Source organism: Taudactylus pleione, unplaced genomic scaffold (assembly GCF_031769625.1).
Source record: "Taudactylus pleione unplaced genomic scaffold, aTauple2 ptg000198l, whole genome shotgun sequence".
Lineage (NCBI taxonomy): Eukaryota > Metazoa > Chordata > Amphibia > Anura > Myobatrachidae > Taudactylus > Taudactylus pleione.
Genome location: NW_028284600.1, coordinates 7031229 through 7059036, shown reverse-complemented (window position 1 = coordinate 7059036; position 27808 = coordinate 7031229). Strand labels below are relative to the sequence as shown.

The 27808-nt window shown below is 45.2% G+C and overlaps 1 protein-coding gene across 3 annotated transcripts in view; it reads right to left on the bottom strand.

Annotated features, from left to right (window-relative positions):
• Positions 1–774: 774 nt before the first annotated feature.
• The window catches only part of INPP5A (inositol polyphosphate-5-phosphatase A), a 567250-nt gene continuing 540216 nt past the window's right edge, over positions 775–27808 (bottom strand). For 2 of the 3 annotated variants that reach the window (XM_088476881.1, XM_088476879.1), the window contains exons 13-16: positions 10348–10459; positions 7869–7937; positions 2901–2937; positions 775–2727 (exon numbers count right to left, since the gene is read on the bottom strand). In XM_088476881.1, coding sequence (XP_088333007.1) covers positions 2678–2727; positions 2901–2937; positions 7869–7937; positions 10348–10459 — 268 coding nt within the window. In that variant the 3' untranslated portion in view covers positions 775–2677. Of the gene's footprint in view, positions 2728–2849; positions 2938–7868; positions 7938–10347; positions 10460–27808 lie in introns of all 3 variants that reach the window. The other variant, XM_088476880.1, reaches the window with a different exon arrangement.

The window sequence follows — 27808 nt, the reverse complement described above, 5'->3', positions numbered from 1 at the left end:
TCTTGTAAACCTAAACTTAATCGGTTTTAGTAAATCACAAGAGGATGCATGTAGAGGACACCATTAACCAGCATGCGCTGCATCGGTTGTGGAACTACTCATCCCAGCATGCCCTGCCGCAGTTTTGCTGTTAGGGCAGAGGTTCACAAACTCTGCAATTACAGTCCAGGTTTAAGGATATCCATGGTTGAGTGCAAAAGATTAAATCAAATTGACTGAGGTACTAATTTGGGTATCCTTAAAACGTGGACTGTAATGGTGGAGCTTGGGAACCTCTGTGTTAATTCATGCTAGAACTGTGGAAACGGCATGCTGGGATATGTAGTTTCACAGCAGCTGGAGGGGCACACGTTATCTGCGGTGTACCATAGTATGCACCTGATACAGTGATGTACGCTAACTTGATGGTTAGTGCACATCTCCGATGTTTTGTGGTCAGAGAAGAATGGGTCCTACGTTCTCCCTTGCAGTGTTTGAGGGGTGGAGCAGGGGCGTGTCACCCTCGTTTTCTGGGAAGGACGAGGCCAGGATCTGCATCTGTGGATGCAGATTTCCTGGCATCCCAAGTGACTTCAGCTTCCGCAACATGGCCAAAGGAGCAACCGATAATCGCAGATGCAGCAAGGTGTGTTTCCTGCAGACACCTTCTGCGGCATTAGCTTGCGTGCGGCTCTGCAATTACCTTCCATCTCTGAATCAGGCCTTAGGATTGTTAATAACTTCAATAAAAATTGAGAAAGGTAAAGAAAAACAGACGGACATCAACCAACACTAGATTGTCACAATGAACAGTTTATTGCTTGAAGTTGAGAACTAGGATAGCCCATGATGTTTAAAGGCGATTCATACATAACCATCAGTGGAATCTCCATTTGCATGAACACAATCTTGTGGTAAGATTACAGATATGGCACACTAACATAACACAGCATCTGCATTGTACACACCAACAGCGGCGTAGCTGGGACAGACCTGCAAGTGGACGTAGATCCATTTCCGAAACGTAGTGATTTATACCAAACAAAAACACAAGTCTCAATCTAATGCAATCGCACAGTCCGTGAACTCTGTAGTGTTCTGAATAAAATATAGTACAAACATTTGTGTTTCATCAACAGACTCTCTCTAATTACCTGTCTAGGGTTGTACTCTCTGGGGGGGGGGGGAGAGTCACCTGCCAACAGCGACAAAAGTTTGCTTTCCTAAAAAATAAAAAAAACTTTGAACACGAAAGTTCTAAAACTAGTTCTACCTGAACTAGGCTATTAGTAAATAATCTGTCTCCCATCTCATCACTGTGTATAGAGAGTAATTGGCACCATATAACAGTAAGAAAAAGGCAGACAAGTTTACAAAACCCTTAAGAGACACCCAAAGCCTAACTAGAAACTTAACGTTCAGTTCTTAATATCACATAGAAATAATTTATTACAAGAGTAATAAAGTGAAAATTGCTACTGTATTTAATGTGTGTGTACTTGTATATATATATATATATATATATATATATATATATATATATGTACATATATACACACACACATATACACACTATGTATTGAGTGCGGTGATTCTGCATCAAGGAGGACGACACAAAAAGGTTACATATATAAATTTTGGTTGCTGATGTACATATATCTAAAACTGCTACTCCTGAATGCTTTTTACTGATATGGCACACACGCCAGTACTGGACTGAATACTTAGCATAGGATTTGGTAGGATTTATAAATTATTTTAAAAAGTATATATTTTTCATATTTATATATTATATATATATATAAAAAAAATGAAAAGCAGCTGCTTTGTGACTTCAAAAAACAAACAAACCATGTTATATGGCAGTGTAGTAAATAACATGGAAATCACATTTATCCTTAAAACACTAAAATTAGGGCGGGTTAAAGACTGTGGGTGTTCCGGCCTAGAGTGCGGAAGTCGCTGACATGTAGTAATGGCTATTGATCTGAATGGTCACTCTAAGTGGACAATGATTATTGCACTTTAGTGGCTACACCCCTAGCTGACCTAATGTTAGGGATACAGGCCTCAGTCGATAATGAAAAACACATTTAAAACCATTAATATCTTCACTACCATTAGGAAAATTTCCCCTATGTTGCTCCAGGCGTTTTGCTGGCAAACTCCAAGCCTTTATTAGCGTTTCAGTCTTTAATAAAAGAAAGCGGGAAATGGTGGTTAGTGATAACTGGCCCCTCTCGTGGAATTCAGTCAGCACGTGATGGGCGTGACACGGACATTACACGCTCTATCCAGCAATAGAGGGCCTGACTTGCTATACTGTAGGCACCAGCGAAGCACTGTCCTTTGTTGCCGACAACCAGAGCGGCTGATTCCGCTTACCCAAAGTGACTGTGGAGAATAGCTCTGCGTGCGAGGCTTCCATTTTAGGTCGTGACTTTGCAGGATAACGACGTAGGACCATTACCAGATATGTATGGTCTGCTAGCATTTTGGCAACACAACAGTGATGTAAAAAATATATACATGTATCCATGTTTCTACTGGATGTTATATAACCGTACAAGAAAGTGAGGTAAGGTATGTTGGGAAGATGAAGCCTAGTAGATGATCCGTAATTTACAAAGGTGGCTGTGAGGACCTGGGTTTACCGTCTCTGACATGGAGGAGTCTGCTATACTGCGGGGGGTGGTCCTCACAGCGTTGTCTCTTGATAGATCTTGTCGTTGTGTTGGCAACTTTTCCCTGTGGAAGAGACGTGTATTTATTAAACTGCAAGAGCAACAACAAATAATCTACAAGCACATCACACAAACAATACCAGCATATCAGAATTGAAGAAAAGAAAGAAAGAAATGGATATTTACCACCACATCACTGCACGATACAACACTTGTGCACATGTGCAATAGCTTTACCTGCCCCAGCGGCTATTCGGAAGGACAGGAAGACAGGCTGTGGGAAGGAGAAATATTGTCAGATAACAATGTCCACGAGCATGCTCTAAGCGTGCAGCACAAACAATTACATGTCGGCAAGTCTCAAAACTACACAGCTGACTCATCGGATAATCCCCCTCCCCACCGAGTCACAGCCTCAAGACACACCTGAAAATGTCAAATAAAAACTGCCAAATATACTGTATACTTTGTACAAATATTTATTTCACAGGATGCACAGTTGAACATTATAAGACTAAGGGGTTGATGTATCAAGCAGTGAAAACAACAGTGGAGAAGTAGATGACGGGCAGCTCAAGCGGCGGGCTGGCAGGTCTATTGCCTGGGGGTGCAGCCGCAACACTGTTAGAGGCGTGCTCCAAGTCTGTACTGCCTCTTTTTACTGCCGGGCCTGGCCAACAGCTGCTGGGCACTAGGACTCAGCGGCTCTCCACACAGGAGACAGGAGGCTGGAGACACACAGGAGACAGTGGCTGGAGAGATGCTTTGGCTGGAAAGACACGGGGTGCAAGAGGCTGGAGAGACACAGGGTGCAGGAGGCTGGAGAGACACAGGGTGCAGGAGGCTGGAGAGACACAGGGTGCAGGAGGCTGGAGAGACACAGGGTGCAGGAGGCTGGAGAGACACAGGGTGCAGGAGGCTGGAGAGACACAGGGTGCAGGAGGCTGGAGAGACACAGGGTGCAGGAGGCTGGAGAGACACAGGGTGCAGGAGGCTGGAGAGACACAGGGTGCAGGAGGCTGGAGAGACACAGGGTGCAGGAGGCTGGAGAGACACAGGGTGCAGGAGGCTGGAGAGACACAGGGTGCAGGAGGCTGGAGAGACACAGGGTGCAGGAGGCTGGAGAGACACAGGGTGCAGGAGGCTGGAGAGACACAGGGTGCAGGAGGCTGGAGAGACACAGGGTGCAGGAGGCTGGAGAGACACAGGGTGCAGGAGGCTGGAGAGACACAGGGTGCAGGAGGCTGGAGAGACACAGGGTGCAGGAGGCTGGAGAGACACAGGGTGCAGAAATGAAGGGTAGGAGGCTAAAGAAAATGGGGGTAGGAGGCTGGAGAGATATGGAGGTAGGAGGCAACATAGTGGGCAAGAATCTGGTTGAACCTCTGTTGTATGACAACGATATTGGTTATATTCCTACACCTGAGGTTCCCAAATGCGGTCCTCAAGGCTCCCCAACAGTTCAGGTTTTAGAGATATCCATGGTTGAGCACAGGTGGCTTAATCAGTACCTCAATCAATTTGATTTAAATACCTGTGCTCAGCCATGGATAGCTCTAAAATATAAACTGTTGGGAAGACTTTAGGACCGCGTTTCGGAACCTCAGTCCTACACCAAGAAGGCATCTCCTAAACCATGTGATCTCCTACATGAAACTGAATACTGACTGAACACATTCCTGCCCAAGGATACATTTTCCCCGTTGCAGAGAAACTATCATTGAGGGAATATGTATTTTTATACAATTTTTTTTTTTTTTTTTTTAAGGGGGGCACCAAATGGACCTTGCTCCGGACTCTACTTTGTCTAGAACCTGCCTTGATGGATGAGTGTAGATGTTGCCAATACAGGGCCGGCTGGAGGGCCCTTCCTGAGTTGCTACTCCATAGTGGGCATAGTGTGACCACAGCAGCCCCATGTCCACCTCGCCGTGTCCTTATAGCCTGGCCCAGGCAACGCTGGGCTCTACAGGTAGCATAGAAAGCAGACCAGGTGTGATGCTACAAACATCTACCCCGCCCACACACAGTGAGTCACTGACACTGAGGCAGCCTGCAGTGAGGTGTCCTGAGGACAGCGAACGAGGCGCTGGGGGCAGAGGACAGCGAACGAGGCGCTGGGGGCAGAGGACAGCGAACGAGGCGCTGGGGGCAGAGGACAGCGAACGAGGCGCTGGGGGCAGAGGACAGCGAACGAGGCGCTGGGGCAGAGGACAGCGAACGAGGCGCTGGGGGCAGAGGACAGCGAACGAGGCGCTGGGGGCAGAGGACAGCGAACGAGGCGCTGGGGGCAGAGGACAGCGAACGAGGCGCTGGGGGCAGAGGACAGCGAACGAGGCGCTGGGGGCAGAGGACAGCGAACGAGGCGCTGGGGGCAGAGGACAGCGAACGAGGCGCTGGGGGCAGAGGACAGCGAACGAGGCGCTGGGGGCAGAGGACAGCGAACGAGGCGCTGGGGGCAGAGGACAGCGAACGAGGCGCTGGGGGCAGAGGACAGCGAACGAGGCGCTGGGGGCAGAGGACAGCGAACGAGGCGCTGGGGGCAGAGGACAGCGAACGAGGCGCTGGGGGCAGAGGACAGCGAACGAGGCGCTGGGGGCAGAGGACAGCGAACGAGGCGCTGGGGGCAGAGGACAGCGAACGAGGCGCTGGGGGCTGAGGACAGCGAACGAGGCGCTGGGGGCTGAGGACAGCGAACGAGGAGTGGAGAAGGAAGAAAAATTTCACAAGAAAACACTCAGCGAAGAGGGATTCTGTGAAATAAAAGCTTAAGAACAGGTCCATCTGAGGCCAGGTGCATCAGGGTGGGTGCACTGTGGACCCTATGGACCTCGAAGAAAAAGAATCAAAAGGTATCTTATACCATAATTCTTTATTTCTTCTTCGGGATTCATAGGGTCCACAGGAATTACCTTGGGACGTGCTAAAGCAGTTCCCTTAAGGGTGGGGACGCTCCTGAGCAGATAGGAAAGGAAGCACCCTGGGAGGCATACGTATCAAAAGCATAGAACTTTATGAACATACTCACGGAAGACCAGGTGGCTGCCTTGCAGAGCTGTTCAACCAAGGCGCCATGTCTTACTGCCCATGATGGTCCATTAGGAACAGGTAGATCAGCCTGAGTATAGACCTGGGAAATGGTCACACGGAGCCTGCGAGAAAGTCTGTTTGTTTTTGGCCAACCTCTTTTGTGGAATCCATACAACACAAATAGAAAATCTGTTTTCCTGATGGACTCGGGCCCTGATTCAGAGCCACTCGCAAGCAGCCCAATATTTAGGCACTGCGCATGTGCCCTGTCAGGCGTGCGCGAGCCCCGCCGAGGGACTGAAGTTCAGTCGCTACGGGACTCACAACAAGACGGGGCGGCTGTCGATGGCGAGTGACAGGTCGCCCCATTTTGTGGGCGGGTAGCTGGACAAATGCAGGCGTTCCCTTAGGAACATCTGGCGTTCGTAGGGAGGTCTTACTGATATCACTACTGATGTCAGTAGTGGACTTCCTGCTCTATTGGAGCAGAAAGTCCACTCGGCCTTGTGGCAGCCTAGACCCTACCTAGGATCTCGTCGCAAGGTCGATAGTCGCGATGGTCTCCTGGCCGCTCGCACAAGCTGTGGGTGGTCTACCACAGCTTTGCGAGCGGCCGGATATCAAGAAAAAATGCCCACAGCGTGTGAGCAGCGGCAGCGAGCGGCTCTGAATCAGGGCCTTGGTCCGATCCATGTAGATCCAGACGACTCAGCAACAGATGTTACGGTCCCGGTCGCCTAGTGAGGAGTTGTCCTGCACACACAGCCACCCTCTGATGCGTCTCAACATCAGAGGTAAGGGACTGCTTAGCGCACTTACCTGTATCTCCGTTTCCCCGACCGCAGTGCCAGGCCTCAGCAGCCAGCCACTACCCAGCCCCACTGAAGCATGCCGAAAATCCAGTGGCACAAGGCGGATGCTGGTGTTGTCGGCGTAGGTAGTAGGAGTCGCAGTGCAGGAGTCTTTAACAGCGCCTAGCACCGCTAAACTCTGGAAAAAAAAAAAAAGCTTGAGACTGCCTGAGCAGTCCCACTGTAAAAACAGGTGCACTTGCCGCGCACCAAACAAAACAACTGAGTGCCTGTGGCATATAGGGAGGAGGACCAGTGCATGCTGGGAGCTCCTAAGCTTTGCTGTTTGGTGCATTGGATGCTATCCAACTACATACCCCAAGGTAATTCCTGTGGACCATATGGAACCCGAGGAAGAAATATATATTTTTTTTGGTTAACAAAATAATTAATCATGGATATAATTGGATCGGGGAGGGACCAAGTAGACTTGGGGCCGGTCCTGTGCCCATAGCAACTAATACACTTCAACTAATACACTTCCGCCTTCATTTTATAGAATGTACTTGATAAATGCTACCTTGAAGGCGTTTGCTTGCTAAGGACAACTTCTCCTCTGGCCCACTACCCCACTCGTTTCACTGCTTGATAAATCAACCGGTAAACTTAAGCTTATAAAACACAACAAACCATCACGCAGACTAAAGTAGCATTATTAAGGTACCTGTCACCTACACATTGGAGACCATTATTTAAGAGAACTTAACCGGTATTCATGAAAATGCAGCATATCAAATTTACTAATAACAAGGGCTCATTTCTAGGCCTATGACATCGGTGATAATGCCATTCAATCACCCCTAAAAAACACATGTACAAATTACTACACAATACATATTTAGTACAGAAGGAGGAAATATCACAAAATGGTATGAGATAATATAAGCTCCCATTATTTTGAAAACCACAAAGAGGGTATTAAACAAGTGCGTGGAAACGAACATACCAGATGCATAAGATGCACGTCACATGCATGTGCATTTAAGGAAGCTACTCAAGTGGGCTGGCTGGCTTGGGGCACAACTAGATCAAGCATGTTTCAACATACCTCCCGAAATTCTCATGAGCAAGATATTGGGTGTGGGAGCATATCTAGCACTCACAGGTCACTCTCTCCCACCACCTCATATGGAGACCCTTGTATTGCTGAAGGCACCTTCTAACATGCTCAGCAGTCGGGATAAAGGTCCTAACTGACGAGGACCTAACTAAATTAGGACACTAGGGAGGTATGATGCAAGCACATACACCTCTTCGATAGGGCTCAGCTTTTTTTTTTGGACTGAGCAAAACACAATAATATGAAAAAAAGCGTTGTCCTTACCTTGTGGTCCCCCATGCAGATATTTGGCCCAATGCTGTCATACACCACTATTCTTTCATCGTTCTCTGACTGGAGGAGAAAACAGAAGGAAATAAATAAATTTGGTCTAGGTGATGTTGCAAAGAGGTGTACAATTAAGGTACTCTGACATTTTTGTAACATATGTGAAATGAAGATTGTAGAGCTTTTGAAAGACCTCCGCATTTTGGAATTTTTTTTTTTTTACCAATTGTGCCAAAACTTTGGAATAAAATTTAGATTTTCCACTTTCAAGAAGCGGTGAACCAAAATATTCTTTATTCATGTGTTTACCAATTATGGAACCAGCCTATCACATGATAGCTTCTGCTGTGACTTATGCTCCAAGAAGGAACAGAGGGTGAGGATGGTAGAGGCTGGTGCGGAGTGAGCCCGATGCCACCAGTGGGCGCACATATGCAGTTATAGCGATTTACATGTTGCATCTGGAGAAGCAGGACAGGGCGTTCTAGGCCAAGTACATTAAGGTGTGTTCATGCAATTGTTTACAGGTGCAGCCCTGCTCACAGACTCATATATGCCTGACTGGACCTATAATTTATTTTATCGTATGTACACAAGATGGAGAGTAGTATATATTAGAGAGAGATTTGTTTTTTTAGTTAAAGTGTTATTGAAGCTAATAGGGGATACATATTACACATGCAAAACAAATAGCTAAAGGACATGACTGGTGTAAACTGGGCACATATATGCTGCTGGTGATGACCTGCATGCACCGGCAAGCGTGGCTTTTAAGTGAGCGCATTTAGCGCCTGTCATTTGGGGTACAACAGTGGTCAAGCCTACAGTACTATCGTATATAAATATTGGCATTAATATACTTCCTAAAAAGGCATTTACTGTTCCACATACACCAATAAAAGCTGTGTGACAACAGAAATTAGAAGTCAGGCAAAAAAAATAAATAAATTATATATACAGTGTAATATATACACAGTGTAAAATATATACACATATACATATATACACATATACATATATATATACACACACACACACAGTATATATATATTTATTATTTTTGCAGACTGAGAAGGGATTCCTAAGTATTATAGTTCCTCTAACACCAGACGTTCCCTTTACCAAAAGGGGGGAAAAAAAAAAGTGCGGAACCAGAATGTAATTCCCATAACGACAGCCTCTGCAATACACACAGCGATGACATGTCAGCTATTATTAAAGATCGCAAAGGATTCTTCTCTGTAATCAGTCAAGTCTGAATGAATGAGAGTGTAATATATACATCACTGTTTAGACAAAAAACTAAATTATGTTAATGCATTAGGCAGGCTTAAGGTCAGGTTTACTTTATATTATGGTCGCCTGCCAGAATCACATTGGAAAACATAACCTTCCGCAGCGTATGCATGAGCACTTTCCAATATTTCAAGATCATAATGGCACTTCCTTTGCGAGTGGAAAAGCATTCATCAAAAAGGGACTTGATAATTTAAAAAGGCAGCATAAAATTGTGGATTTCCAACTGTATAATCTTTAGACAGATAAACAAATTACAGCACTACACAAGCAGGGACAGGGCACACTTGGCTGAGCATTCATTACCGCATGCTATCAGGCGTCAACGTGACTCGCAAGCAGTGGGCAACCTTTGGTGTTTTAGGGCTCAGGAAGCATAAAATAACATGATGGTGAGGTAACCGAGCATGGCATGATCGATGGTGTTGCATGAAAGCTGTTTACAGCCCCATGTCTGTACAATCTGTAACGCCTAGTATGTGAGGCTCCACGTGCTGCGTGCTAATTTGTGAACACCATCCGTTTTCCGAGCGGAGATGGTGAAGTGCATTTTAGATATAATCTTACCCTCCTCCTCTTCAGAAAAGAAATCTAGCTGGATCAGCATTTATCACAAGGGATTCTATTTAATGAGGGGTTGCACAGAGCGAGCTCTACGGCTCGTAAAAATAACATAAAACACAAAATATACGGTACAACAGTAAAACGCTACAAAAAAACAAAACAAAAAAAAGGAATAAAGTATACGCTTGCACACAGTGATTTTGCAGGCTGAGTCAATATTCATACTGTGCCTCATGCCTCAAAGAGGTCTCTAATTCCCAGTGATCAAACAGGCTGGATAAACCTGTAAGGGGAGTTCTAAGCACTTGCCAAGGGCCCTAGGGGTACCGCCATATGAAGATGGTGCCAGCTATTAGACACCAGCAGCCAAAAGCTACACTTTTGAGAGCTTATTAAATTGGGACAGACCGCAGCCCACGCTGCCAAAAATGGGGACTGCGATCTGCAACGTTAGTGTCCCTAACACAGGCGATATTTCCTATGCTCTTCTTAAATTGGGTCACTTAAATCAATGTGGAAACTGCCATCTCCTTATGGATTTCTGAAGATATGAGCTTAGTAAAATCGGCCCCTCAGTCTCCCAGTAGAACCAGGCCTAGGCCCAGGGAAGGCTTACCTTTAAAAGTAGTTCTTTAGCAGAGTGCGACATTAGAATTCGATCACACCAAGCTGGACATCGTGTATTCATGTACTGCTTCCCCTGGCTGCTGTCTTCGCTGTACGGATAACTAGGAAAGAGTCAAAAGGAACATGTCAGCTCTGCTGTCTAGCTGTCAGAACGGCCAATGCGCTATACATAATGGAAATCACAGCACCTTTGCTAAATTGCATCACCCCAACTAAAATATATATTGCCTGCCTGAAAGACGATATTATTAGATTAGCCTTAATTACAAATATGTATTATTTATAGCAGTCATTTATATAGAGACAATATATAATGAAGCACTTTACAGAGGGTATTTAATCATTCACTTCAATCCCTGCCCCAGTGGGGCTTACAATCTATAGTCCACATAATGATTGCTTAGCCTCAGACAGCCTGAAAGCCCTACTAATAATTAGTATGGGGCAGCGATCTGCACTATTTACAACACATTGTACATGTAAGAACCAATATAACCTGGTACACTTGATAGGTCAGGAATGATTTTTAATGTCATTCTAGACCTGCTTTATTATTTTTATCCTTTATTTATGTGGCACCACAAGGGGTCCGCAGCGCCTTACGAAGTACATAAACAGAAACAGTATGAAAGAAACAAGATAAAGTGGCTTTCAAAACATTGCAGGACAAGGGCATGGTCTATAAATATTGCTGCATCAACATTCATACATAGTTGCCGACTTTCTGGCTGCTCCTTCCGGGAGGGATCAGCCATATCGGCGGGCGTGGCCGACAACAGGGGGCGTGGCTGTGTGGATGACTGCTGTTTGTGGGCGTGATGGGGGCAGGGTAACGCGATCGCATCATTTTGGCCCCTCCCCTGCTACATAATGCCAATAATACAGGCATTGTGAAGCAGGGGGTAGGGCAAAAATTACACGATTCAGCGTGGATCACGTCACCGCCCCCCCCTCCCGCTGCAGGGGTTTAACAGTTAATCGCGGGAGGATCGGCTTGCATGCCTTTCCGATGGGCCGGGAGCTGCGCCCGATTATCGGGAGGCTCCTGGACGAATCGGGAGGGTAGGCAACCCTGCGTTTATAATACCCAAATATGCAGCAAGGCGGCAGAGCCCAAGAGATGGGTGCCATAGTAGGCAGTAGGGAAAAGGTGCTGATTTAGATGAGGGAAGAAAAAGCTCTTGAGGGAAGAGGGCCCTGCTCGTGATGGCTTACAGTCTAAGAGGGAGGGGCAGACAGACATGGGCGACGAAGCAGGGGGGAGACAGTGAGCAAGGAGCACTGAAAGCTGGATGGCTTTGATAGAGAAGTGGGTCTTGAAAGTCTGATAGGGAGAGAGTTCCAGTGGTAGGGAGCAACACAGGCAAAGTATGCAGTCTACATGGTGACTAAATACTCTAGGAGAGGAGTACCAAAACATATATAGCGTTAGTTTCCAAAAAAATGGACATTCCTTTGATAATTCACTTGTATTGGAATCCCAGATTACAGTTATTGAAGCCAGGAGTCAGTCTCTTCACAGAGATATGCCCGTATTAATTATCATAGAATATGGTACCCTATCACCAACAATTTTTCTATGCACCGGTAAATTGGTGATGTCGCTGGCCGCCAAGAGCCGCCCTTTCCAACCACACTTTGCGCTCATTGCAGCTAATTCAATTGTCTCCTTAAAGTCTAATGATTTGTCTATACCCGGCACTACCAGGGAGAGGAAGGAAATAGATGCTATATGGGTGCATTGGTATGTACTGTTAGTAACAACATTTTAAATAAGCCTTATTGCATTGCACAATTTTAAGCACATTGCATATTGTAAAACCTCTTACTAGCCACAGCTGGCTCATTATCCATTCAAGAAATACAGTACTTTTATTTCCCATACACTGCTAAGCGCAGCAATGCAGGACATCACAACTGATCAATACTAGAAGAGTCAATTTACTCTGGATAATCTGGTATATTTGTGTTAAGGACATCACAGAGCCTATTTACCTGCAACATTGGCAGATTCTTTACAATGACAAAACGTGTGCTAACTATTACTCTGTACGCCGTTCAATTAGACTAGATTAAGTATTGAGCTGCATGTCTTAAAGAGAGTTAAAGGACTGGTTTAGGGATATTGACAAAAGATCGGTTATTCTTCAGCTGATTTACAATGCAAAAAAAAAAGTTACATAATGTGATTTCAATTGAGGTTATTTATTATCCTGACTGACACATTTACACCTAATTCAAACTATTTTACAGTGCTATTATAATTTCTACCTAGGATTTAATGTGTAGTGTTTCATTTAAATAATAACTTATGACAGTCAAAAACATGTTCTTAGGTTTACTTTCATAACACTTCATTATCGTTACAGCATACAGATAGACATTTTATTAAGAGGTACAATATGAAAAAGGTATTTACTTTCCAGACTTAGCCGATGCAGTCCCAGTTTTAGAACCCTTTCCCGATCTGCCAGAATGTTGGGAAGTATGTCCTGTTCACTATAGTGGTGATCGGGCGTCACATGTGCCATGATGTGCATGTCATTAATGGTTTTTTTTATGTCCCCCTCAGCATGTATTTTCAAGGCGGTGTAAACGCATTTGTCCAGCTCCACCATGAAGAAAAGTTGGATGGAATGTTTGGCATACCGGCCAACATTAGGGAGATGGGGAACGGGCTATTGTACGCGTTGGGCGTGACTCTGCAACATGGGTACATGGCCATGTGTCAAGCCGTTTTTCGTCATGCAGGGTCATGCCAAGTGCTTGCCAAGCTGTTGGGCTTCCCCTAGTACCTCCACTCTGTTTGAATGCCACGCGCATATGCATGACATCTATTCAGCGCTGCTCTGCATGGGGCGTGGTCATGTCCCAGCTAGGCCGCACCCCCTGGTGTGCAGTTTGGAGGTGTGACTGCATGTTAGGCTCCCGTTTCTTAGCCACACAGGGGGGCAAGGCGAGCTGTTGGGCTGCCCCCTGGCTCTCCTGGCACTAAATGGACGACGTGTGGATGTGCGCAGCATCCATTCACTGCAGCGGCGACAGTGTCGCCTTCCCCCAACCTCCCGCAGGGCACTGTGGCCCACGGGGGGAACAGTGCCCAAAAAGTGGGACTGTTCAGCTGAAATCGGCACGGTAGGGAGGTATGCATTTTCCCTGCCTCTGTGCGCTTATATCAACTGCATTTAAATATGAATCCAAATAGATTATAATATATATATTTTTTTAACAACGGAATTAAATGAAAACACTGACAGACAGCCTGAGATGTAAGAAGAAATGGCTTGATGCTTCAGCAGAAACTTATTTACCACGCTGCTTGGTGCGATAATACAATAGCATTCTTCTAAATGGGTTTACAAGTTACAGCACCATTAAAAAAGCATTAGCTATGGCGAGATGCCAAGAGCACCGCACTGAGCTGTACTGTAGGAATCCATCGGTATCGGTAACATTTCCACCTCATCAAACCGTACAAGGCTCATTCTCAAACCACATTATGAGAATTCAATTTGCTACATGACTGCAGTAGAAGCTCACACACTTCTGCTACTGCTCTGTAAGTTCCAGGGTATGTCTGTGTTTATATCTTTCGACAGATAAAACTACCACGATGTAATATATTTGTTTGCTGCACTAACACAGTTAACAGTACTAGTTTGCACTTTACGGCAGTGGCGTGGGAACATGATCACACAGGAAGTCAAGACCGCAGAAACTGGGGAAATATTCAACATGTGCGTGTAAATTTCATGGTCGGAAACTGAATGAAGAAAGCAGGACAACAGAATGCAGGTTTCAACAAAAAGTTGGAAAATGATACGTCAGACCTAGGGCCCAATTTGTTTAATATTTCCCCAAAAAGAGGTTTATTGTACCCCATGTACCTTTTTATTTTGAAGCTAGAGTCAGTACATTTCTACCGACAACCACCCAAAATTGTCTCCGACTTCATATCTCCTGCAGTACACTCAGATGCTCCTCCCGATATCGAGTCGCTTCCTGCGCCATGTCACTATAGAGACAAGTCACTCCACACCGTTCTCTGCCACTGCTACCTCACACCAGGGATGTGCAGTCAGGGTGCCTCCCCTGTCAGACTGCAGAGTTCTAACTATAAAAATGATTAGAATAATACAAAGACGATATTTATAACTTATAAATATCTTCTTTGGATTATTCTGATCATTTTTGTAGGCAAAACTCACGAAAATTGCAGCACTCCCTGGAAATACAGGGAGACGCGAGAGATGAGGCAGTAAGAGTTCAGCCTCACCTCTGATAGCTCAGCACTGCCTGAAGCTGGGGCTGGGTCACAAAGCAGACAATAAAACACAGAAAAAGAGTGAATAGAGGCATGACTCACTGTGAGGGGCTGTGCCTTGAGCTTTGATGGCCACCTGATAATCAGGTGACCAGTCCAGGAAATACTCAGGCAACGGAGCTCAGCAGCACTGAGGAGGGAAGGAAATTGGCATATGAAGACATAGGAAAAAAAAAAAGGAGAAAAATGTGAGGAGGGTCCGATGCTAGGGGGACATCTGTATCTGTGTGGGGGGAAATCTTTTGTGCTAGCGGGAGATGTGTGAGGGGGATCTGTGTTATGGGGAATGTGTGTGTGTGTGGGGGGGGGTTCTGTGTGAAGGGGGAGATCTGTGCAAGTGGGACAGGTTCATATACAGTATTGTGTGTGTATCTCTGGCTCTAATACTAGCCAGTACCTCCCCATCCATTGACCTCACTGCACGTCTCTGCCTCACACCATAAAAACACCTTTCCCTTTACTGCTCCTGAGATGTGGAAATCCCACCCTTTCAAAACTTCCAATTACCTGAAGCCAGGACGCTGGACCATGCAGGTGACAGTGCTGGATGACTGAATCTGTCCATACTTATGCTGCAAAGGGGTTTAGACAAGCTCACTGTAGAAGTGCCGAGTGGTAGTGAATTATGCGATGTGAAAAGTGATTGAGAGTTTTGGCTTCAGGAAACATGAGAATCACAGTTTTGGGGTGATCAAAATAAGAATAATAAAAAAAATTAAGAGTTATGGTATAACATACCTTTGTTAACTCATTTTCTTCGAGGTCCATAGGGTCCACAGGAATTACCTTCGGGTATGTGATTGGAGTGATCTAGGCACCAAACAGTTACAAGCTTTAGCTCTCAGGATGCACTGGGTCCTCCTCCATATATACCTCGCCCCTGGCTACCGGCATTCAGTTTGTAACCAAGCCCAAGGCAGGAGAAAGAAAGAGAAGAAAGGACAATGTCCACCAGAAACACTCCTTGACTAGGGAATCATTGAAATACAGAAGGAAAAAAGATTACCCAATAACAATCAGGTGCGTTAGGGTGGGTGCCCTGTGGACCTAGAAGAAAAAGAGTTAACAAAAGGTATGTTCTACCACAACTCATTACCTTAGGGATGTCTCAAAGCAGTTCCCTTAAGGGTAGGGATGCTCCTGATCAGTAAAGGAGAACCCGACGCCCAAAGGAAACATCCTGAGAGGCAAAACTATCACAGGCGTAAAATCTGATAAATGTATGGACGGAAGACCACGTGGCTGCCTTGCACAATTGTTCAGCAGAAGCACCAGGTCAAAGCGCCCACGATGGTCCCACAGATCGAGTAAAATGTGATTTCACTGTGTTTGGAACAGGGAGATCAGCTTGTGTGTAAGCCTAAGAAATCATAATACGAAGCCATCTAGCCACAGTCTGTTTGTTAGCTGGTCAGCCCCGCTTATGACAGCCATACAAAAGGAGTTGGTACGATCCACGTAGATATGTAGGACATCCAGAGAAGCTTCACCTACAGAGAGAGGTCTGAAGACTGGAACCACTATTTCTTCATTTACATGAAACCGGGATACTATCTTAGGAAGGTAACCCGCCATGGTACGAAGAACAGCTCTATCCTGCTGAAAAATAAAAAGGGAGAGCGACAAGAAAGGGCTGCCAAATCAGAGACCCTGCGGGCAGAAGAGATAGCAAGAAGAAAAACGGTCTTCGCTGTCAACCACTTGAGGTCTACTGATTTAAAAAATGGGGCAGACTAGATGGACCAAGTGGTTCTTATCTGCCGTCAAATTCTATGTTTCTATTTCAGGGGTTCAAATGAGGGAGCCTGTAAATCCCTGAGAACCAAAGACAAATCCCACGGAGTTACCAGAGGGACAAAGGGAGGCTGAACCCTCACAACACCCTGAAAAAATGTCCTAACATCAGGCAGAGGGGCGATCCTTCACTGAAACTAAACAGAGTGCAGACACCTGAACTCTCAGGGTGGCCAGACGGAGACCCAGGTCTAACCCAGCCTTGAGAAAAGCAAGCACTCGTGAGACCCTAAAAACTTCAGGATCATATTTTCTATGACTACGCCATTGAAAATACGAGTGCCAAACTCTGTAATAGATGCAGGCAGAGGAAGGCTTTCGTGCCCTAAGCATTGTCTGAATTATAGAGGCAGTAAAACAGTTGCTCTTAAGATGGAAGATTCAAGAGCCACGCCATCAAAGACAGACGGCGGAGATCCGGATACAGCAAGCTGGATGTGTTAACAGGTCCAGTCTTAGAGGAAGAGGCCATGGAGTCTCTATGGAGAGACTCTGAAGGTTGGTGAACCAGTGGCGTCTGGGCCAAGCAGGGGCTATCAGTATTACTGTGCCACCCTCCTGCTTGAATTTCCTGATGACCTTTGGGAGGAGGGAGATCGGAAGAAAGATACGCTAGCTTGAAGCCACACTTCACTGCTAGAGCGTTCACAAAATTGGCTGAGGGATCCTTTGTTCTGGACCCGTACCTGAGGACCTTGTGGTTGTGGCCTGAGGCCATGAGGTCTACCTCTGGTAGTCCCCATTTGTCCACTAGGATCTGAAAGACATCCGGATGAAGAGCCCATTCCCCAGCGTGTATATCCTGATGACTTAGGAAGTCCGCTTCCCAGTTGAGAACTCCTGGCATGAATACTGCAGAGATTGCTGGAAGATGACATTCTGCCCAGACCAGAATGCTTGTCACTTCCGCCATGGCTGCCAGACTTCGAGTGCCTCCCTGATGGTTGAGGTAGGCTACTGCAGTCGTGTTGTCGGAACTGTATCTGGACAGGCCTGCCCTTCAGTATATCCTGTGCCTGAACGAGGTCCCTGAACACCGCAGAAAGTTCCAGGATGTTTATGGATAGGTGACCCTTCATGGTCGTCTATCTTCCCTGAAAAGTGTGACGACCCTCACTGCGCCCCATCCGCCGAGGCTAGCATCCGTAGTCAGGAGCACCCAACCTGGAATCCAGAAGGGGCGACCCCTGTTCAGACAAAATGTCTGCAGCCATTGTGAGAGGTAAAGCCGAACCTCTGGAGAAAGACTGATCACCTGACTTTATTAACTAATACTCTCCGCTCCACCATGAGAGGATCAGCTGTTGCAGTGGTTTGGAGTAGAACTGAGCATATGCCACCATGTTGAAGGTGGATACCATGGACCCCAGAACCTGCATCGATGAGTGGATAGAGAAATCTGCGAACCCGTAATCGAAGGGCCAAAATCTTGTCTCCTGGCAGAAATATCCTCTGTGCCAGAGAATCCAGGGTGCACCTAAATCCACCATCTGCTGTACTGGAGATAAAGACTACTTTTTCCAATTTATGATCCAGCCGTGCCTGTTTAGGCAGGCAATAGTCAGTCTGAGATGATGTAATACATCTGGAGACTGTGCCAGTATCAGGAGGTCGTCCAAGTATGGCAGTATTCCGACTCCCTGATGCAGGCCATCATTACTGCCATTATTTTGGTAAAACCCATGGGGCAGTTGACTAACCAAAAGGCAGCGCCTGAAATTGGAAATGTTTCTGCAGAACAGTTCCTTTGCCAGAACAATTGACCGAAGAGTTTCCATACGGAACTTGGGCACCCGGATAAATCTGTTGAGGTCTTTCAGATTCAAAACAGGTCGGTGGGACCCATTGGGCTTCTGGATCAAAAATAAATTGGAATAATAGCCCTTTCTTTGCTGATACAGTAAATGAGGGGGATCGAAAGGCCCGCTGGAGGGCTAAGGCCTTGGTAGACTCCAAAGGATGAGCTGAGCAAAAAAAACCTTTGCAGGGGACCATTCCAGAAAGTCAGGGCATACCGTTGAGACCACTTCTCGGACCCAAGCGTTTGTTGTTGTCGGATGACAGGTATCCGAAAACTGAAGAAGTCGGACTCCCACCCTGAGATTCCCCAGGAGGAGGCCCGTCCCATCAGGCCGAGGGTTTGTCACCTGACTTGGAAGCCGGACATCTGATTGCCCAAGATCTCTTAGTTTGCGGTCTCCTACGAGAACTGAATTGTCTAAAGAAAAACTGTCCTTTCACTTTCCTTGCGGGCCAAAGGCTCGAAAAGATTACTGCCTAGGCCTATGGGGCAGTCGTCAAAGGCAGACCATTCGCTTTAAAAGCTGCCAGAGTAGCGACAATCTTATCCAATTCTGTGCCAAACAGTATGCCTCCAACAAACGGCAGGGATTCCAGAGCCTTCTTGGAACCTGCATCTGCTTACCAGGCCCTTAACTTTAGGGTTCTGCAAGCAACAACTGAGGTAGCTGATGCCTTAGAAGCTAGAATGCAGGCATTTAATTCTGCCTCCTGGGCTGCCAGCTAATTACAGCTGGCGCACCGGCAGGCAGTGGCTGACATGGACAGACAGCGCAAATCAAATCTGGAACTGGTCATGAGCCCTGTTTGCCTCGCGACCGGCGGTGCTTTCTCTCCATGTCTGCCTGCCAGTGTGCCAGCTGTAATCAGCTGGTGAGCTGGCACCAAATCAACACCACTGACACCTGGGCCCTCCTCAGCGGCCCTGACTGAACAGGCCCACATTGTGTGCGTGACTGGGTGCAGGGGGAGCAGAAGGCCACAAAGGCAGCTTGGGCATCATAGCAGCAGTACCCCTTGCGCCCACGCGAGAAACGCCATTGTTTGCATGCATGTTAGCAAACAGTGGGTTCCTTTACAGGATCAATAAATGGGGTTATATGAGAGGAAAAGGGAGCCCAGTATACCGAACGAAGGTCAGCCGCACGGGAGGATTAGGTTTAGGCTGCGGGGACGGGGGTTTAGGTACTTACACGGGGTCAGGGTTAGGCACTAGGGGAGAGGTTAGGTTTAGGCACCCCTAAGGCTGGGTTAGAGGGGAGAGAGGGTTAGTTATACTTACCTGTCTGGATCATCAGTGCTGCCAGCGTCGGGATTTGAACCGATCATACCGATCGGTTTAATGTGTACCCAGCTTAAGAGTTCCGTCCAATATACCATTACCACTATCATAGAGGTGTTCCCATACAGGTCTATCAATTACCCCATGGAAACAGAAGACAATCATGTCACATACATAACTAAAAGCAGCCAAAGACCTGTTAGTTCTAGGTACAGTTACGTAAGGAAACCAACGAGTGAACCGACTTGCTGTGATGTTTATATCTCATTCACACCCCATTGAGAGGGCAAACACCAGCCTGAAAACACAGTAATCGTGTAATGTGTTAAACAGCTGCTACTCCTGAATGTTACACAAAAACCATGGTGACCCCACTAACAATCAGCACTGCTATAAGTAGGAGGTCAAGCAGACAATTCAGCAGCAGGGTAAATAAGACTAGAGCCATAATTTTACACAAATGCAGTAAAGAGGTCAACAGGCTAATGCTATCTCATTCATAGCCCATTCTATATGTGCCATTAATATATCCCAGCGGCAGCAGGAGGATTGCACCAGCCAGAAGTGCTCCATGACTCGCAGTGGCTCCCTAACCATTATCACGCTGCCACAGATATTCTGCAAAATGAAAAAGTGCTTTTATTCATTAGATGGAATGCGATTCTGGGGGAGATTTATCAAACCTTCTCAAGAGGACAAGTGCAGGTGTTGTGCATTTCAACCTATCAGCTTCTGGCTATCCGTTATCTAATACAGCCTATAAAATGAGAGCTACATACTGATTGGTTGCTATAGGCAACACCGCCACTTTTCTTTAAAAGTTTAATAAATCTGTCCTTATAGGAAAACATGTTCTATTGGTGAGCAAGTTATGATCTTGTCATCCTCAAAGACGACATTACCGAGGCCTTCAAAACGTCAAGGATTTGTGAAATGTGAATATAATAATAAATATATAGTGAGTTATATAAAAAAAACGCAGGCGTGCCGGACCATTTAAACGCATAAATTAGTCATTGCGTTCTCCTTCGCAGCATGAGAGTTCTCTGTGTGTCAGGAGAGCTGCTGAGTTTGAGGAAGGTCAGACTTTCCCTAAATGCTGCGTGCCCAATGTGTGTGGATGGCACCGATGTTTTGCACGTTGTTGGACAAATAAGAGAAGGCAGCAGTGGGCGTCCCTATGCTTTGGAACTCATTAGCATATTTTAGCAACCATGATCAGTGAAAGAATGCAGTTGCATTAGTGAAAATCTTAATCAGGCCCTAAATGCACAAGAGTATATACAAGACAGTACATAGAAATGTGCATATTAATAACAAACAAACAAATAAACTAAAAAAAACAGACTTCAATATGATAAATAGTAAAGATTACCCTCTTAGTCAATTCATGTATATTTTGGTTTTAGGAGACGCAGGTCAAGTCAATAAACGCACTGGAAGGTTTCCTAACCAGATATTAGACTCTGTATGCCAGTGTACCGGCCATTTACCCAGTGGAGGCAGCAATTCTGAGGACTGTCCCTACAAGAAGTCCCTGCTCTTCAATATTGCCTATATAATAGGATTGTCCTTGTAGGAGGTGTATAAAGTGCCTCATGCCTCAGTGATGTCACCAACTCCCCAGGAACAGACTGGTACACCTAGACATAGGGGCGGCATAGCCTTATACTGTTATAAACAGTATAGACATTCCAGACATAGCGCTGCATTTATCTGGCTTCCTGAACCCATGATGGCATTTAGTATATAAAACTTACATGGCCGGATTTATGTCCCAGGCAGACTGGCAAAGTGTCAGAGAACAAATGATCTAGTATCAAATGGGAAAGAAATATAACGAAGATTTAAATCAAACTGTCTTCAGTTATGCAGACACAAAAGACTAAATGAAAAACAAAAAACATCAGCAGAAATGCTATAATAACAAAGTCAGTTTTTTTCTTGTTTTTTTTTTTTTTTAATAAACATTTGCCACGATATTATCTAGTTTCAGTGCGTACGCACTTGTTAAATATATTTATATATATTTTGAGAACAAACAAGAAAACGCACATAGATGAATAGAGAGCCAGCTGGTAAACTTCATGACCATTTAATGCCATGTCAAACACGAATAGGTCACTTTAAGGAAATGATTAATGCGTCAGATTACAGAGTATGCAGACTTATCTGAGAGTAAACTTGTATGTGGGTGTGAACCTGTCGAAAAGTCAGCTCCTATCTCTGCTACATTACAGCTACAAGAGTAATTATCGTAATTAATGGAGCAAGGTGACAAAGGTAACAATTGCCCACCTGTATCTTGAAAAACCACCATTCCTTCATTCCTCCATTCACACCTATGACTCCTTCCCCTTAATAATTACCCAGCAGTAGGGCCCTGCATGGAGAACATTGTTTGTTCATGGTGGCCAGGAAGTCCTTGCTGCTTCTGGCAAGATGCTGGCGCGAGCTGTACGGAGAGAGGATAGCGTTGCTATGGCGCCGGTTAGATTACACAGGACAACAGGAAAAAATACCAGGGTGTACACTTTCCCTATTTTCCACTCATTGAGTTATCTGGAACAAGGAATCAGAACTATGCATTTTGTGCTGTACTTCATAAATCTGAAGACGAAACACCTTGCAAATGTGCAGATAGTTGTTTGTTCCTCGCAATGACAAACAAGAGTTAATGTAGGGGAAAAGGTCTGCACTAGGCCTGAAGCCGCACTTGCCATGTTCTAACTGATCCTCAGATCGACCACATGCTACAGCTGGTCTGATTTTAGGACTATCCCAGGCAGAAGCATCCTGGTAGTAAATACCAGCAATTGTAAGAACAAAGCACTGATGCAATGTGCATCTCGTGTATCCTGAGGAATACTGCGCTCTGAAAATAATAAGCCCAATAGTATAACTGTGCTGCTTTTCCAACAGGTTCCAAGTAGATTATTCTCAACTTTGAAGGATAAATGTACACGAGTCCGTGTTGAGGTATCAAAAAGAGGAAGCTCATTATGTAGAATAATTCCAGTACATATTTACAAAAAGTACTTCATAACCACATGTAGTTTAGTGATCGTTCCTACTCCACGAAGGGGACTCATCTGTCATGCTGAATGTCCTTGATGTAGAGAATGATCCCTGTATTGTATAGGTCTCTTATATAATCTACATAGTTGTATATTTATTACATTAATATTTTTTTTTTTTATAGAAATCATGCTATCTGTATTGCACAGAGGTCACTAAAATGTATAGCGGGCACTAGAGTACACCCTGTACTGTATAAAGGTTGATGCAATGTTCACTGTATTGTATAAAAGGTCACTACAATGCACTGTACTGTATAAATGTCACTAGACCCTCCTCTCAAATCTAAAAAATGCTATCTGTACAGTACTATAGAGCAAGAATGATATCAGTATTGTACATTGCGCACTAGAATCATACTTGCCTACTCTCCTGGAATGGCAGGAGGTTCACGGCCAGCCCCCTAATCCCGTAGCGGTGGGGGGTAATCTCATCAGCGTGGCCCTGCCCCCTGCTTCATAATGCAGGTAATCATGGCACTGTGTAGCAGGGGCGTGGCCACGATGATGTAATTATGTGGTCACCCCCCCCCCCCCAATTTTTTGGGTAGCCCCCCGCACCCTCAGATGTGTAGGCACTTCTCCCGCATCCTGCCCACTTCCTAGGGAAGTTGGCAGAATGAAGAGAAATTTACATGGAATCCGCGGTCTGTCATTAAAGGGCGGGGCTTAATGACAATTCTATATAATCGCGTCATTTAGCCACGCCCCTATTAAAATATGCACGATTCACGGTGTTTCATTGCGAGGGGGCGGGGCCTAATGACGTGATTGGTCCATCCCCATCCCTGCCCAACTCCCAGGCCAGGACAGATCAAAAGTCACTAAGTATGGAATACGGTCAGCATGATTAAAAATTTATAGGGCTGATAAGTCTTATTTGATTATAGCTCTTTGACATAAACCTTTTTAATAGATTTCATTGGCTACATAAAACCACACCCAGAACACACACACAAATCATGCCACATGGTTTCCATCACGCCTCCCATGAAAAAATTGTCATTTGTTTTACACGGTAAATAAAAATTTGTTCCATGGAAACCTCTCAGCATTTTCATTAGTGAGATTAACACAAAACAGGTCAAAGTAGTTTGGCTTGTAATTGTTGACACACTGCTACCGCAGACGTCTTAATACAAAGCAACACAATACAGAGAAATGCTGAGACCTGTACACAACCACAATACATAAAACAAAGTAAAAAAATAAATAAATACAAGATGAGTCGGCCCCATTATACTGAAACTATGAGAGACAAATAGCGGGAACAAATAATTGTTTAATCTGTAAATCATGCCCAAAAGTAAAAAAAGTCTATCTTCTCAGCCCTGATGCCACAATGCACAAACTACTGAGCCAAGGCAGAATTCTCAGCACATCGCCAGCTCAAAGAGACACCAAACCAGAACCTAATCTAACTACTGATAATATATTATGTGAGGATGACTGGTACAATTCCAATTACTTCTTGAGCGATTTAAAATAACAAATTGAATAAGGATGTTTATCTACAATTGTAAATCTAAATAACAAAGAGTATGTAATTTGCAATCAGACAGGGACAATTTATTACATCTGTTGACATGTCTCCCAGAGAGTTATGGACACGGTTTTCCAACACTAGTAAAATATTACTCATAAAAACCAGACAGACCTACATGCAAACCAAACTGAAGAGCGCTACAAAGTTTTATATCTGTGAAATTAGAAGTATAGGCGTGTTATATTTTGTACATACAGGGGGTATTACATATAGTTGGATGCATATGCAGGAAGAGGGACACATTTACTTGCGCAATACAATGGGTGTACATCAGGGGCAACAATGGTACATACTTTTGTTCAACTATAGCGTAGATGTGATATAGGGAGAGTAGTGATGCGGCTGGACAGCGTTAGTAGTAAATGTGAAAGTGGCATAACTATTGGTGAAAATATAATATAAAGGAGTGTCATTTACAGACAGGAGATTAGTGCATTGACAGTTATTCAGAAATGTGAAAGTCGAACATACTACATGTACTTATATACATACACAAATTAATTTAATAACATCTGGTTTCTCCATTAAAAAACTTGATGAGAATCTTCTTTCTTGTAGAGATCCAAATGGAAATGTCAATAGTGAACAGACTGACATGTCTTTATAGAACAGAGCCCCCACACTACTATCTGCAGGGGGGGGGGGGGGGGGGAAAGAGTCCCTGTATATTAGCCAATAGTCATCATTACGCATTATGCATTCCAGCCCTCGCAAGATATACACCCACTGACGCATGTACGGTTCTCTATGTCTAGGTCTGAGTAGCAATTAAGGGGCCTATTCATCGATAAATTGCCTGGTAACCATGCGGAAATGCGAATTTCCGCATATTTAGGTTACTGGGCCATTCATCATCAGGGGTCCGAATAGGACCACATGATATTCAGCAAACTCTGAAAAGCGAAAGTTGGCGCTTGTTCTCGGATCCCGGGGGACCGGGGATGCAAAGATCCCTCCACCGCCTCCTCACTACCTCCCCTGGCTGCTTTATGCAAGCGTGACCTCGGGTCACGCATGCGTAGACGGGCTGACGATGGAGAGGTAAATAACGCAGCTACATCAGTAGCAAGGCTACTAGTCACAGGGACAACTGCTTTTCGGAGCAGATGTCCTCGCACCGGAGGCATGATTAATTGCTCCGGTGTAAAGTATCCCAAGCTGCGAGCTGGATATTTACTCATTGGGGGCCACGCCACCCCCCCCTCCCGATGATGAATAGGCCCCGGGGTGCATAACTGTATTCTGCCTTCGCTTCTCCGGCCTCTTTTAACACCCCATTCTACCTCTCCAGTTGTAAGAAGTCCAACGTAGTAAGACAGGCCTAAGCCTACATGTAGGCACACGCATCCTTTTTGGAGGGGAGAATGCGTATCTAACCACAAACATGCACAGACGTACTACTTCAGCCGACTGTATCCGACAATCCGAATCTAATATAATTGAATACACTACTAGATATGCATATGAAACGATTCTGTATTGTAGGATAGTCCCTCTATGGAACCTACAGCTGACATCGAAACCTTCCTTCTTTCAGAAGTAATGTACAGATTATTTAAGGGATAACGCTGCAATAGGTGCCTCAAACCTTTGGCTCATGAAGTTATAATAGCAACAACCCAATTGTCTCCTGTAAAAACTAGAGACGAGCGTTTGGTTCTACTCGCTTTCTTTTCGCCAAATTAGCGCATATTGCCTATCCAAAACATGCGAGAGCCGGGCAGCCAATAAGATGCCGTTTTTCTTTTCTGAACGTAACCGCTCATCTCTAGTAGTTCCTCTTGAATAAAGCCGTTCTTGCACATGGACTAGTCGGTTCATAAAAGATCTGAGCAGCAGATCTACAGGATTTAAAAAAACATTCTGCTCTGTGTAATGTCCTTTTAAATATTTAGGAGTCTATTTAATAAACAAACAAAAGGCTTTTCTCCAACATCTGTGCTGGAGTAATCAATATTTTTCTCTTCTCCTCATTGATAAATGCAAAACAGCTGTGAAGTGACATTGGGTATACTTATCATATGGCCCCTAATAGCGCACACTGGTGTCTAAGCTCTGTCAATTTATAAAGCTGCAGTTTTGGTCGTTTTGTTAAAATCTAAACACTATTCTCAGGATGGTATTACATTCTTACCTGAAGGAACTGCGATGAGCGAACGCATTCTCGTCTTCTTCAGACTGTCTCCCGCTCATGCATGGCAGTACCAGCTCGCCAATGTGCAGACCAAATCACACAACTATTTAGCGCGCATGCACGGCCTTAGCCGCTCACGCACGCGGACACTACTGACCTGCTTTCACATTTATGACAGACTGGTTAAATAGTGCATCACTGGCCACAAAAATCTTTGCCATGACAGTGGTTCTTCCCATCAGGATAAAAAGGTATAAATACCGTTAAAAACTGGGTGCGGGGAATCGGTGAAAATCCTGATAATCTAGTTGGAAAATATGCTAAATTTGATAAACAGACCCATATGATAAAATACTAAATTTGATTGAACACCCCATTCATTCACAAGTTGTGCAATTAGGCAAATGCTATAATACTATTTTATAGTAGGATTACGGTTTAAGACTTCTAAAATCTGGAGCACCAGGATATTAAAAGCCAAAACTCCAATTTGAACAGTATAGTACAAGTAGTAACCCACCAGCCCCCTTACTCTTATCCCCTGGCCTGGACTGGCAGCATACTGTATTCTTCTGAGCAGTTGGGTCCCTGGAGAAATCGGGGCTGATCTTGAGCTTTTAGCAAGCATTCAGCACAAATGACTTAGAAGTTCCCATGAAACGTCGAGGCACAGTCACTCATTCACTCGTTGTCATAGATGTGCGGAGTTTAGCGGATGTATGTTATCTTGCTAACAGGTTCAGTTCCCTATTAAACACCAGACAGTGAAGAGACAGCAGGGTGTCATCTTCTATCCCTTTCTGGATCTGTCTGGAGTCTGTAAATACTACATGTTAGGGCTGGAGTCTAACACTCTACCTCCATCATTTACTGCATCAGCTTAATGTACAACCTGTATCAGCCATGTAATATAGCACAAGGTGCGATAGGCAAAGCTGGAGGGGGGGCACTGCAGACGAGCCCCTTAATACGCCCCTGGCCGGTGACAGAGCCATGCCGAAGACCTATTGCAAGGTCCACTCTCATCAACACAGCACTGTGCAACCCAATGCGCTGTTGTGTAATGTACAAATGCGCAGGTCTCAGGTTTCATACCTGGTTTGTGTAACAGACCTTCAGCCAGCTTTGATGCAGTAATGCTACAGAGCTGCACCTCCTACGATATCACACAAGGACCCTTGCCACCAGGTCAGAGCTCCTTATGCCCAGTCCTCAAATACCCCCCCAGCAGGTCATAAGATTTAAATAATCATGCACATGTCACCTGATCTATATCACAGTTCCAATAATATGACCTGCTGGGTTACTGAGGTTAGTCAGCTGGATCAGAGGGAGAGACAGACAGTGTGGCTGATGCCGAGTTATCTTGTGGCTGAATGTTCAGTGTGTTTGCACTGCGCAAGCTCTGCAGCTAAGCACAGGTACCTGCAGGCGATGTGGAATCCAGCACAACTCATTTACATCTCCACCGTGGCTGAAGGGGCATAGCTGCA